The sequence below is a fragment of the Lepisma saccharinum genome, chromosome 11 (assembly GCF_977018435.1).
Source record: "Lepisma saccharinum chromosome 11, izLepSacc3.1, whole genome shotgun sequence".
NCBI lineage: Eukaryota > Metazoa > Arthropoda > Insecta > Zygentoma > Lepismatidae > Lepisma > Lepisma saccharinum.
Genome location: NC_139239.1, coordinates 43,359,899 through 43,373,112, shown reverse-complemented (window position 1 = coordinate 43,373,112; position 13,214 = coordinate 43,359,899). Strand labels below are relative to the sequence as shown.

The window sequence follows — 13,214 nt, the reverse complement described above, 5'->3', positions numbered from 1 at the left end:
TAAGACTTGTCTTAATTGAGTTTTTCTCTTAAATGCAAGAACAATTGTCTTGAGGAAAGGGAGCGTGCAGATTTGAGAGACAATTTATGTAATTTTTTATGTTGGTTTATTGTGAGATGGATGATTTGGTTGTGTAATGTATTTAAATAATATGTATATGTTGTATATAATATTTATTAAAGAAACTTTGAATACGTACACAATTTAGTGTCCACGTCACTCCACGTTGAATATATGTGAAACATATCGTGCATGAAAGTTATGTTAATGAAAAAAATATACACTGCTGGACAAAAAATAACGGACACTTGCATTTTTTGTGATAATGCATACATTCTGATTCGACGGCTAACTAAATATTGCAGAAATTATTGGAAATACGAAAACCTGAATATATTCAACAGAAAGCAAATTAAAATTTATTGTTAATAAGTTAAATTAGAACATAAACGAAAGTTACACAAAAATACCAAAAAAATATTTAAAAAATCTTAGCAATATATTTTTTAATATTGTTAACTGGTACTGGTGAGGTATATAAGCTGTCTAGTAGCGGGTGTTACCTTCCCTGCCATCAATTACAGCTTGTAACAACCATGGCATACTTCGAATAAGGTTGGCAATCACTTCTTGGTCCAATTGCTCCCATTCTTCTTGAATAGCACGTCTTAGCTCTTCAATTGTTTCTGGAACTATTGTGCGGTTTCTGATATGTCGTTTCAGTTGATCCCAGACGTGCTCTATCGAATTTAGGTCAGGACTTTTTGATGGCCATTCTAATCGTGTAATCGCAACTTCGTCCAATTACTCCATGACAATATTCGCAATGTGAGGACGTGCATTATCATGCATAAAAACAAAGTCCGGGCCTATGAATGGTGCATATTAGGGATGGGACGATATGAAATTTTTACCGATACCGATAAAGTACCGATATGAAATTTACCGATACCGATAACCGATATTCTACCGATCCGATATAAAGTAGTCGCTGTGTGGAGTGGTCAACTCGCAATCTCAACACCTTGTGCATGGTGTTCCTTCAATACAAAGTAGCAAGTATAGGAAAATTGGAATAATATACAGTCCTTCAATCAATATCTGAGAAAAATGTAAGTTATATTTAGAAATATTGATAAAAATACATCTATTAACTACACATATATAATATGCACTGTCTATCAACAAACTCTGGGGTATTGCATTGTTTACATTGATCTGAAAAATAAAAAATCAATTTTAATCACATTTAACATGCAGATATTTCAATTGGTTTTTCTTGAATGGAAAGAGAAATAACACAAACTAGTCCCACTTGAAGTCTACAACTGGCAGGTTCTTATTCAAAAATGTAAGTTGCTGAACCTTCTGTGGATTCAGTCTTGTGCGGTTTTTGTTGCAGATATATCCTGCTGTGCTGAATTGTCTTTCAGACGAAACTGAAGATGCTGGCACACCTAGGTATTTATTTGCCAAGTTTCTCAGAAGTGGATACTTGGTGTTTCCTTCCCAATAACCAAGGGCACTGTTACTGTGAGATATCAATGGTTCATTGAAGAAAGAGTCCATTTCAGCTTCCAGAGGAGATGTGGAACGTGTTTCACTATGGGTACACTCTTCAAGAAGTTGGGTACAAATACCCCAAAGTCCATATTCAGCATTGGACTGACTTGAAATCTGTTCATCATGGTTTCCACCAGTTTCCGTACATGAGGTAGAGGCTTCAAACTCTTGCTGTAGCAACTCTTTTACTAGAGTCGACTGTGATGCTTCTCTAAAAATCCTGTAAAATGAAATGAAAAAACTTTACTTCTGATGTGTATGAGCATGTACATTAGAAAAATGAACTTTTGCAATAATCCTACACTGAAAACTGCATTAATACTGTCCACACTTACTAATTTGAATTAGAAATTGAAAGACGTGTTAAATCATAATATTTTTGTTGGGTGGTGTATTTCAGATTTTATTTTGAGGGAACTAGTTCTATTTTTCAACAACCATTACTACAACTTCATCCCAGGGATGGAAACTAGTCAGTCAAAATTACTGACTTAACTCACCACAATACTGAAAAAAAACCTGCCTAATTACTGACTAGTTTAATTAAGGCCTAGCAATAAATTAGCCCTTTAAAAGAAATGGGCTTTACTTAGCCACCAGATCCCCATACAAGCCTTTACATGTTGTTTTTTTTTAATTAGAAAAATGCTTTAGAATACTGGAAACAGTTTTGGAAAGTAAATTTGAAGCATGGAGAAGCTAAGTAGCACAGTTAAAAGCTTCAAAAGCATTATTTACCAGATAAAGTAAGATTTGAAAAGTAGTGTACATGATTGTTTGCACTTCACAGTGAGAAGTTGTTCTCGGTTTACTCACGTCTTGGATACATAGTTCTATCATTATTTTTTTTCATGTGAGGCTCAACAGAGGGTTTTGTGCTTTACACTGAATCTTACGTGATCAGATGCTGAAATCATTTAGGGACATTTTAATACTAATAGCCCTAAACCTGAAACACCTAACCTAACAATGAAAGCATGGTAAGAATTTACTATTCCACAAACACATGTAACTTCTTAGTTTAGTCACTTTTAACATTCGTACTTATGTATCTGCTTCGCGGAACATTCTTGAAGGTGTATTCTCATTTTTTTTCATGAAAGTAATTTCAATTTTTCACATTACGAGTACTTCTTTATTTACGTAAGAAACAGTATGGCGCATACACCTTCGTACATCATCGCGAGTCGTGCTTGTATTTTGTCGATGCAGTGTTTCCAACCTTCGTAACCAAAAAATACTCATGAAGTTTTTATTTTTTTAAGCTTCTTCACATTATTTTACGAACACAATTTTAACTATGCTTGCCTAACCTAACCTTGCCGGAAATGGTTCGTGGGGCTATGCATGAATGGTTTCTGGGGCTATCCATCAATGGTTTGTGGGACTACTGTTTTTCAAGTACCCAATTACAAAATCCAGTGGATCTTTCACACCCGGTATGAATTTCACCACGCATCCATGATACATCATCTTTTCGGAAAACATCAGCATGGTTGGAAACCCTGCAATCAACAAAACACAAGCATGACAATCTACGGAGGTGTACGCGCCAAAGGCTATTGTGCGTCGAAGAATTACTTTTCAACAAAAATAATGGATTTCCGCTATGATACATTCCCACATGACAGAAAACACTTTCCAGACGTTAGACAATGCTACAGGAACTTATTACCGTAAGTAGTTTCTTGTGCAAAAATGAAGAAATCTGTTTGTGGAATAGTAAATTAGTACCGAAAGCATTTAGGTGTGTTCTATTAATGCTAAGAGTCCAAACCTGACTCACCTAACTGAAGAAAAGCATTTTGCAATGTAATTAATACCTCTTTGTACCCCAAGCACGTGAAGTAGATAGCAGCAGCCCAGATATACATATGAAAAGTGTAAATGAATGGTTGCTCATAAATACCAATGGCGTACCATGAGCATTTCGAGTGGGAATGCCAAGTCCAAAGTCCTTTTTGCCTAATAGATTACTTATGGGATTATTCAATATAAGCATTGTCTATTTGAAAGCAAAGTTTCATTGTGTTGCCTGAAGTTAGGCAGCTTCTGATAAAACATGATCCAGGCATATTTAAATGCTAGCAAATGAGATGCCTCACCATGCAACAAAGGTTTGTAAGACTGGTATTTTATAGCATTTTCTAATTAGGTTGTTCAACTCAGAACACCATACGCCATTCAGAGTCTTTTGCCCAAAAGATAGTACATGTGTAGCAAAACAATATTCTGTTTCTCTCAGCACACCCAGCTAACCAAGGAAACATTTCGGCATGATGCAAGTCATAAAAAAGCCTACCAGAATCATAAGCACTTCTAGAACAATAGTAGACGCATTATTATTGTGGATGATCTAACAATTGATTGATGTGGTTTATTTTACTTACTTTTTAACATTTTAAAGTAATTTCGTCCACAGATCAAAGAGTTTTGAAACAAATGCACAACACTTCCATTGACAAAATATAAAGGATTTAGATAGGATTAAAAATAAAATTTCATGATGATATATTAGTTTTGTAGGTTAAGTGGTAGAGCTGCCACAGGCTGAACTTCGCCCATGAATAAATAATCTCTATGTCTAGCCGTTCATATCACGAGGACTGAAAACTCTTGACGAAAACTTTTTTTTTCGCATCGCTGTTTGTGCGATAAATTACACAAAGAAGTTATAATATTGGAGTTTGGTAAAGTTATGTGAGTCATATTGGGTATTGTAGCATCACACAACACGAGCGCATATGGCACAAGGTTCAGATTCCACTTTAAACTGCACATTCAGTACCAACTAACCTTTCTGTGCATAAAGTGAACTTAAAACAAACTCAAGAAGTAATGTTCTGCTGTGGTCAAATGCAGGAACAAAAAAAAAATCAGAAACTGCTGTATTGTATTTTTTTGGTACTAGTTTACTATCCTTCGGACAGATTTCTTCATTTCTACAGAAGAAACTACTTAACGTAATAAGTTCCTGTAGCATTGTCTAACATCTGGAAGGTGTTTTGTGTGATGTGGGAATGTTTCATAGCGGAAATTCAACCATTGACGCATAGCCCCACGAACCATTTCCGCTAAGGTTAGGTTAGGTAGGGTCACAATGGGTTACAATAGTTAAAAATTGGTTTCGAAAAAAAATATGCGTAGCGCCACACACCATTCTCGCATAGCCCCAGACACCATTCTCACATAGCCCCACAAACCATTTGCGGAAACGTACGTTCTTCAGTTACAAAAACACTTTTTAAAAAAAAATTGATCAAAAAAACGTGAATACACGTTAAAAAATGATCCGTGAAGCAGATAGGTAAGTAGAAATGTCAATAATTGACGAAACTCAGAAGTTATAGGTGTCCGAAGGATAGTAAACATTTACCATTTTTTTTTATTTAGCACTGATTTATTGCCAGTTTTGGCAAATTGCCTTAATGAAGGCATAATTCAGAAATATATATATTTTTAAAAAAATCAGAAAAAAAGGAATTTGTGTATGATGACTGTTTTGATAATTTGAAGCCAAACTTAACTTCCAATTATTTACCAGTCACAATTTTGGTACTTTGAGACGTAACCTAATTCTTCTTGCTATTTGCGGGCATTATTTGCTGGGTTCTGATTAATAATACATAAAGTGACACCTTAGATAGCAGATACCTTTTTTCTATTCTTAATACATTTTGGAATTGGCTAGACTCTACTTTACGTCCTTATTGCCTTTTGGTGGTAACCGATGGGAGTTAACAACACTGCAGGTTCGTCTTTGTGTCCGCATTGTGAATGCATGTGCTTTGCTCATTTGCGTTCGCGGGGCATTGTGCGTGTGTATGATGCATGAAGAAGAACAGGTTCCTAAAAACTTGTAGATAGTGTAAAATACGTTTATCCCCAGTAATAATTTAGTCCATTGCTCAAAACCGTGCTTGCAGACAGCCGGCATCTCTTCGGGTAAGTACTTTTTTCTTTTTATACTTTCTGTTCACTATAGCCCCCGAAACCATGCATGGGTAGCTCCACAAACCATTCATGTTAGCTCCAAAAACCATGCACGGGTAGCTCCACGAACCATTCACGGGGACGAGGTATGCCTACGAGGTTAGGTAAGGCCTGTTACATTAGGTTCCATTAGCACTCATTTCCCTTCTAAATATGTGCTTCATCATCGAAAAATTTCCTCAGTACGTTCAATTACTCATATCCGAACAATATCCCTTTTGGTATGACTTGAGATGACCGGACCCCTCTCCGATTTTCTTCATATTTGACATACTCACTAATTGAGGCCTCCTAACCTTATTTTTGCTTATTTTGCAATTTCTAGATGTTCCCGACAAATTTTAACTTCAGATTCGTGATTAGGAGGCCTCAATTAGTGAGCATGCCAAATACGAAGAAAATCGGAGAGGGATCCGGTCATATCAAGTCGTTCCTCAGTTTTTATCAATTTCCTCCTCCAGGTAATTTAAGTTGTTGAATTCCTTATACAATAAGCTTTCCAATGATATATGACACGTATTTCTTAGGAAAAGGACATAAAGTAGAGTCTTACCTTGGAAATATGCAAAGGAAAAAAGAACAAATTTTGTAAAAAAGTGACAGGTATATAACAGAGAAGGTCCTTGTAAAGTTACTGATTTTTGCTTACCTTAATTTGTAGCGAGGATCCAGACTTGTTGCCTTCATGTAGACTTCTTTTGTCCCAGGCTGAAGTTCTTGAAATCGACGTTCTAGTGTTGATTTCAAATCTTCTGCTAAGTTCCTCACTCGGCGTTCAGATGCAAAACTGTTCATTGCCTGTACAACACTGTTCTTCATTGGGATTATATCTGATATCGATGTGCTATTACTGCTACATGATACAGTAGCTTCATGGAATATTTTCAACACCTTTACCAAACTCTCGATTAGGGTCCACTGTGATGACGATATTTCGACTGGGAGTGACAAAGATGATGTTACAATTGTTACAGAAAGTCTTTGTTCAAAGAAACGCTCCAACATAAGATACGTTGAATCCCATCTAGTGGGAACATCTTGGATTAAACTATGAGCTGGAAGTCCTAGATTTTCTTGGGTTTCCTTTAATTTTCTGGAGTCTTTTGGTGACATATGAAAGTGCGTTGCTATTCTCTTTACAATTTTAATAACCGAAGATATTTCAGTTTGACTTAGGCACTGGTTGACAACAAGCTGAAGCAAATGTGCCATGCATGGTATCCATATAGGTAATGGATCATCCAACAAACCTGCAGCACGTTTCATGTTGGGAGCATTGTCTGTAATGATTACTTTTACTGCCGAGGAAATTCCCCATTTATTAAAACATTCTTTGAGGTTTTCTGCAATATTGAGTCCAGTGTGACTTGTGCCACTGAAAGGCACTACTTCAAGATTTAAATTTATTAATTTAAAATTTGTGTCTATAAAGTGTGCTGTCACACTCAAAAAATCTTGCCCAGCAATTGAGGTCCACACATCTGTTGTTACAGCAATGAATGTACAAGTTTCCAGCATTATATGGACCTTCTGTGATACACGTTCATACATTTTAGGTATCAGTGAGGAAGACAATGCCTTCCGATTAAGTATCTGATACCGTGGTTCTAAAAAGTTGACAAACCTTCGAAATCCATCCTTTTCTACCGTTTGCATCGGTAACATGTCCAGAACAACCATTTCACATATTTTTCTATCAATTGCTATTGATTTTGGGTCATTTCTTGAATATTTTTTTTTCTTGTTTAACAAAGAGTCTATTGTCGGCTGCATGGTAAGTTTTGAATTGGTTTTTTGATATCCTGATAGCGTTTCACGGATAGCAAGAACAGATGAACTTGGGCCAGGTGTTGGTTCAAAAACATCACATTGCACATGCGGTACTTTATCTTCTTTTTCAGCATTATTTTCCCCGGAACTAGAGTTCTCACTTTCAGCAAATACTTCTTCACTATATAAATCTTTCAGCTTTCTCAGATGTGGAAGACATCGTTTCAAATGATATTGCATGTTAGACGTGGTATATGATTTTGTCGACTTCCCGCCTCTAGAAATTTCGGCAGAACAATGTTGACACACAACTTTAGAAACATCGGTTATTTTAATTTTAAAATGTTTCCACACTGTACTCTTCTCTTTTGGCATGTCTCTACGCAGAAACTTAACACAAAACAAAAAAAAAAAAAACCACACACAACAAAAAACGAACTTGGATAACTAGACACAAAAGTAGTGACGCGATGTATTCAACACGATGCACACAAACAAAGAGAGAGTAAAGAGAGCAGCAGGCCGAGTGAGCATGCAGCACAGTTGAGACAGTGTTTCCAACAACTGGACTGCAAAATTCGCTATTGTCGCTAGATCGGATATTTAAGTGTGTGCGGGATGGGGAATTTTTTTTAACCTACGAAACGAATGTTCTGGGTGGGTAAAAATTTTCCATTTTTCGTCTAAGTCGGGAAATTTACGAAGTGGGAAATGTTGAAATTCACCAGCATTGTGAATATCTCGAATTCTAATCATTACTTTCCCCTCAAGTAATTGTTTTTGCATTTCTGGAATAAAAATTGCTATTTTCAAGAAATGCCACTTCTGAAGTCTGTATCGAGATTCCCCCCCCCCCCCCGGCCGATCCGGGAACAGACTTTCTCGAGTTCCTGCACACACCCAGAAATGTGCTTTAAAAATGTGAAATGCAATGCAAAAATAGGCTATTCTAACTCTGAGAGAATTTTAATATAATTCGACATCAGTAACGGCACACCAAAAAATATTAATGTCGAGGTGGGAGAAATTCCCACGGGAGCAGACAAATTTAATATCTCTAAATGTTACGTGCAAAATTCATTTTCAATATGAAAGTTCACGAATTATTCAATTTTCCTTCTCTGTAGGACAGCTGCCGACTAAGGAGAGTTGCGTGTGGGTGGGTGTGTTTGGGGGGGGGGGTGATCCGCCTCTGTTTGGCACCATCAGTTTTTTTATTAGTGCTTTTTCCAAAAGAAAATGCAATTTTATTTACTACGTTTGAATCTTGGAGCACCTTTCCATGTGGAGTGAAATCAAACCAAAAGGAGCATAACAGTTGCGGAAATTGAAAACATATAAACGGGATAATTGGAATGTTCTATCAGTAGCAGCCGATTTTCACAGAACCTGGATTCCACTTGAGGCCATTATCACTAGTTTCGATTCAGTCGGCTCAGGTGTACTACCTGCATTACTGACAATTTTCAACTGCCACAAAATGAAAATATCCCCTTTCCCTGTTCCTAGTGGAAGTTTCGTTCATATGGCAATACTGCGTGACTACTGCGATAAGTTTGTTCTCTCTTGCTTCCCCTTTCTTGCGCTCGAGTGCCACGTTGCCATCTGAATAGATTCCTGCCCTTCCTTTGTTGTCAAACCTTTATCAAGGTCAAATATTATGTCTAGTTTTTCTGTGTCCGTTTTTCTCTTTCATGACGATACAAACACTTGCTATCGAATAAAGGAAACAACTATATGTTGAAGAACGACGCACAATTTGGCAACGCATGGCCAACAACTGGCTTGCAAATCTTCCATGCTCCCTCCCCTCTGCTCGCTTCTCTGTCTAGAAAGCGGTATATCTGGTCGCACACCAAATCGAACACAAGCCCCACCCCTCCGTGGTCTGACGTCACGGCAAATTTATTCATTGTGAAGATTTCTTAGCATTAACACACGGAACTTTTCATGATGTAACAAGTCGAAGGGAGCAAACAGCGGTGAAGTTGCGGGTGCGAAAAGTGAGATCCCTCAATCAAGCTGTGCGTGCGTAGCATGTATTTCTTGTCAACCTGCTCGAAGATGTACGCAAATGTATGGTAGCGAAGACTTCATTACCTTTCAATGAGAAAGCATGAATGTGAGTTTTGGAACTGGTTTATTGACTGCAATTGCTTATGGTCGGATTCATTCTGCACACCGTTCCTCTAAAAAAATATATAGCAGTTAACTTGACAACATGAACGTGAGATTTGGAACCGATTTGCCGGCTGCAGTTTTTTACGATTGTCTTCGTTATGAATATTACTCCGCTAAAAAAAAAAGTTAAATTGAAAGATTCCTGCGGTCTGTTTTCAGAGGAATATATGAGGAATTCTGTGACCTTGTTAATTTTCTTCCATGAAAGGGAAATAATTACAGAATTCTGTCAACTTTTGAAAAAAAAAAAAATATCGGATCGGTAAAATTATCGGTAAATAAACCGATATGCCGATATACCGATATGCTTATATCGGCCGATACCGATAGAGTACCGATTAATCGGTCCCATCCCTAGTGCATATGGTACTACATGATCTGCCAGACATTCTGGCAGATCATTGCCCCATTCTCTACAAGAACCAACTCTGTACGTCCTTCTAAAGAGATACCTCCCAGGACCATGACACCACCGCCCCCAAAGGGCATTATTTCAGCTCTATGAACATTTCTCAAACGCTGTGACACAATATTTGAAGTTGTACGACGGTCTCTTAAGACTATGATACGCATTAAACGATCTTCCCATGCTGTTGTGCATAGTTTCCGACCAGAACCCGGTCTCCTACCATAGGAACCAGTTGCATCATACCATCTTAGAGCTTCATGGATAGTACTTCGTGCTATATTTAGCACCCTAGCAATATAGTGCACACTATGACCATCATCGCGAAGAACTACAGCTTTTACTACCTGTTTACGTCTCATTTTCAAGCTAGCAAACTTACAATACAGTTGCAGAAAAATACCAGAAATGACAATGTCAATAATATCTGTTACTATGGTTACTATGAACCAAAATTCATGGCTCTCTAGACATTAAACAAAATAACATAAACAGGAATTGAAAATCAATAAATTAAAACAAAATTGCATGAAATTAATTTTGAGCCTACTAGGTGTTCCAAATAAGTAAATACGAGTAAATAAATAAATAATAAATGGAAAAACTATGGAAAATGTTCAATAATGAATGTTCAATTGTTCAATACTTAACAGAGTGCAATTCATAAGTAATTGCAACTCAGATGTCAAATATTAAGGTGTCAGGTTTTTTTGTCCAGCAGTATATATTTGAAATTCATTTATCAAGCATTTTCTGTCTTTCAAAAATAGTTTATGTGCTTGTTTTCAGTGATTTATGTGAAGTAATTCAAATTTTTTGTTCGAACACAAATGCCTTAGCACAAACTTCTACCTCCTTTTTGCGTAATTTACGAGGATAACTACGTATTTGATACTACCACTACTAATAGTAATAATAATATTGGTCCTGGGTTCCAATCCCAGCTTGGGCATGGATGTTTGCAAGTATGAATTCATCATTTTCATCATGCCATCACTCATCCCCATCTTCGCAAATTAGCCAAAAGTGGCAGAAGAAGCAAAGTAAAGCAAATCAATAATAACAATGATGATAATAATAACAATAATGTTTTAATAACATTATTAGTATTATTATTATTGGTATATATATCCTGGTATTTGCACCCCTCCCAGACAAAAATTCGTGGTTGCGCCTCTGGTTAAAATTGGAATCAGATAAACTGTTGTGAGGTTGGAAACACTGCACTCACTCGAGGTCTACCTGGAGGAAATCTCTGTCAAGTTTGAACACAAAAGGGCATAATTATGAATAGTTTATGCAAATAAATATAACAACACTTTGCAAAGTACTGTGTAATATAATTAATAATTCTTGCAATTTGCAGGAAAAATGTGTTGGTCGCATAGAAAAGTGATGGATTGTGCAATCATCAACATGTTTCAAGACATTTCCTACAAGCGATGTTGTAGAGTAGTGGTAAAGTACTCACCACACAGATTGTTTTTTCCCCCAGGAATTAAGGGTTGTGAGTTCAAATCTAAAACACTCCATTTTTTAAATATTTTTTTATTTATTTATTTTTTGTAAGTATGACATTCAGATACAATGAGTATGGAGTTTAGTAATTAAGTTGAATAATTTTGTTTCAGAATGTTCACAAAAAATAATTCAGTGTGGAATTCGACGAATGTTTCCATCAGCTCAATGTATTTGTTTTTTCTTCGTGGCAATAATGTATACAATTGAGAGATGAGATTTATTTCAAAGCACTAAATTTCCACTCAATCTAGGAATGCTGCCTGTGAAAAGTCTGCAATTATTTTGAAACTAATTTTCACAACATATCCTTCATTATTTTTACGATTCACTCGAAGTAATTCTTTTTATTATTATTTGAAAAGCATTAGGAACATTCATAAATTTGCATAGAAAAATACCTAATTTGTTGTCGTATCTGTTCAGCAGATTCAAATGCACATATACCATTCAGCAGAATGTAAGGAGGTTACGGGGAAGAGTGACAATTTCACCCCTGAGTTCCTTCTCTCTGATGCAGCTGTGGAACACTGTTGCCAACTTAGCTCTTTTAAGGCCAGATCAGACTTTTTCTTGCACTGGATTGGCTGTGAAAATTAGCACCCGTCACCTGCCCCACTATGATGCCATTACTAGCCCCGGTCCATATGGACCAACTTTTGCCATGCGTATACATTTTGCACAAGACATGATATTATTATATTGGCTGCATCACCCCACCCCCTCTTACCTCCCAGCTACTTTTATATAGCGCCTTGGCTGAGGTGAAGATGACAATATTGTTATTCGGTAATCCCTTATTTTTGATTTCATACACCCATCGGTGGATTATTGAGATGGGTGATGCCGTCAGATCTAGACGGTGAAAACTAAAGTTACCGGTAATAGCAGCCCCCACACTCCATTGACAACTAAAATTAGGCACTTTATCCAGCCTTCATAAATCTAGCTCCATGAAAGTCTACTTTAGCTCAATTTAAGGTGAAATTTAGATCTTTTATGTGCATCAGGTTTGGCAACACTGCCAGGATGGCCATAGAAGGCAAGGAGAAATGCATTACGCTTATGGGTAGTGCTCGAAAAATTTTCTTCAAAGCTAGGCGCCAGCTCTGAAAATCAGGCGCCAGGAAACTACCTACTAGCAAATCGCACAACCCAAACTTTGAAAATGTATATCATGAAAACCGTAAGAGGTATTTACACCATGTTTTCTGCACTAAACTAATCACGTACGCTATCACTGGGTTAATAAATTTATGTTAGCATGTATCCAAATAAAAGCAATTACATTATTTCAAAAAATATTGTTAATTTGCTGAAAACATCTGAGAATTGATTTTTAACAATAAATACCAACGTAGAAATTTTCAGCGAAAAATGCAGGTTTGACCAGGACTCGAACACAGGTCTCTGATATACCGTGCCATTGTTCATTCAGTGTAACCAGAGACAGACTAGGATTCTCTCAAGAGTCCAATTTCGGCACAAAATCTTGGTTTATGATTTTTCACGTAAATGTATAGCCAATACTTAGGCACATGTGATGTGCGTCTGTTGACAATATTTCGACCTGCCGGACCCTGTGGCTGAGTGGTTAGCATATCGCGCTGTGATGCCACGGGGCCCGGGTTCGAATTCCGCTCGTGCATGCTTGTTTGTGAATGACAATTTATCAATTTCATAATTTCATCACTCATCCCCATCTTCGCAAATTAGCCAAGAGGCACAAAACGCAAAGTAAAATAAATTAAATCAATCAAATCAAATCAATTAAATATTTCGA

At 36.9% G+C, this 13,214-nt stretch overlaps 1 protein-coding gene across 1 annotated transcript; it reads right to left on the bottom strand.

The window, feature by feature from the left end:
- Positions 1 to 1,098: 1,098 nt before the first annotated feature.
- Positions 1,099 to 8,149, bottom strand: LOC145994747 (zinc finger BED domain-containing protein 4-like). Its single transcript, XM_083130968.1, has 2 exons — positions 6,206 to 8,149; positions 1,099 to 1,783 (listed from the first exon to the last, which is right to left on the bottom strand). The coding sequence occupies exons 1-2, from the start codon at positions 7,699 to 7,701 to the stop codon at positions 1,306 to 1,308; spliced, it is 1,974 nt and encodes a 657-aa protein (XP_082987094.1). The 5' UTR covers positions 7,702 to 8,149; the 3' UTR covers positions 1,099 to 1,305.
- Positions 8,150 to 13,214: the final 5,065 nt, after the last annotated feature.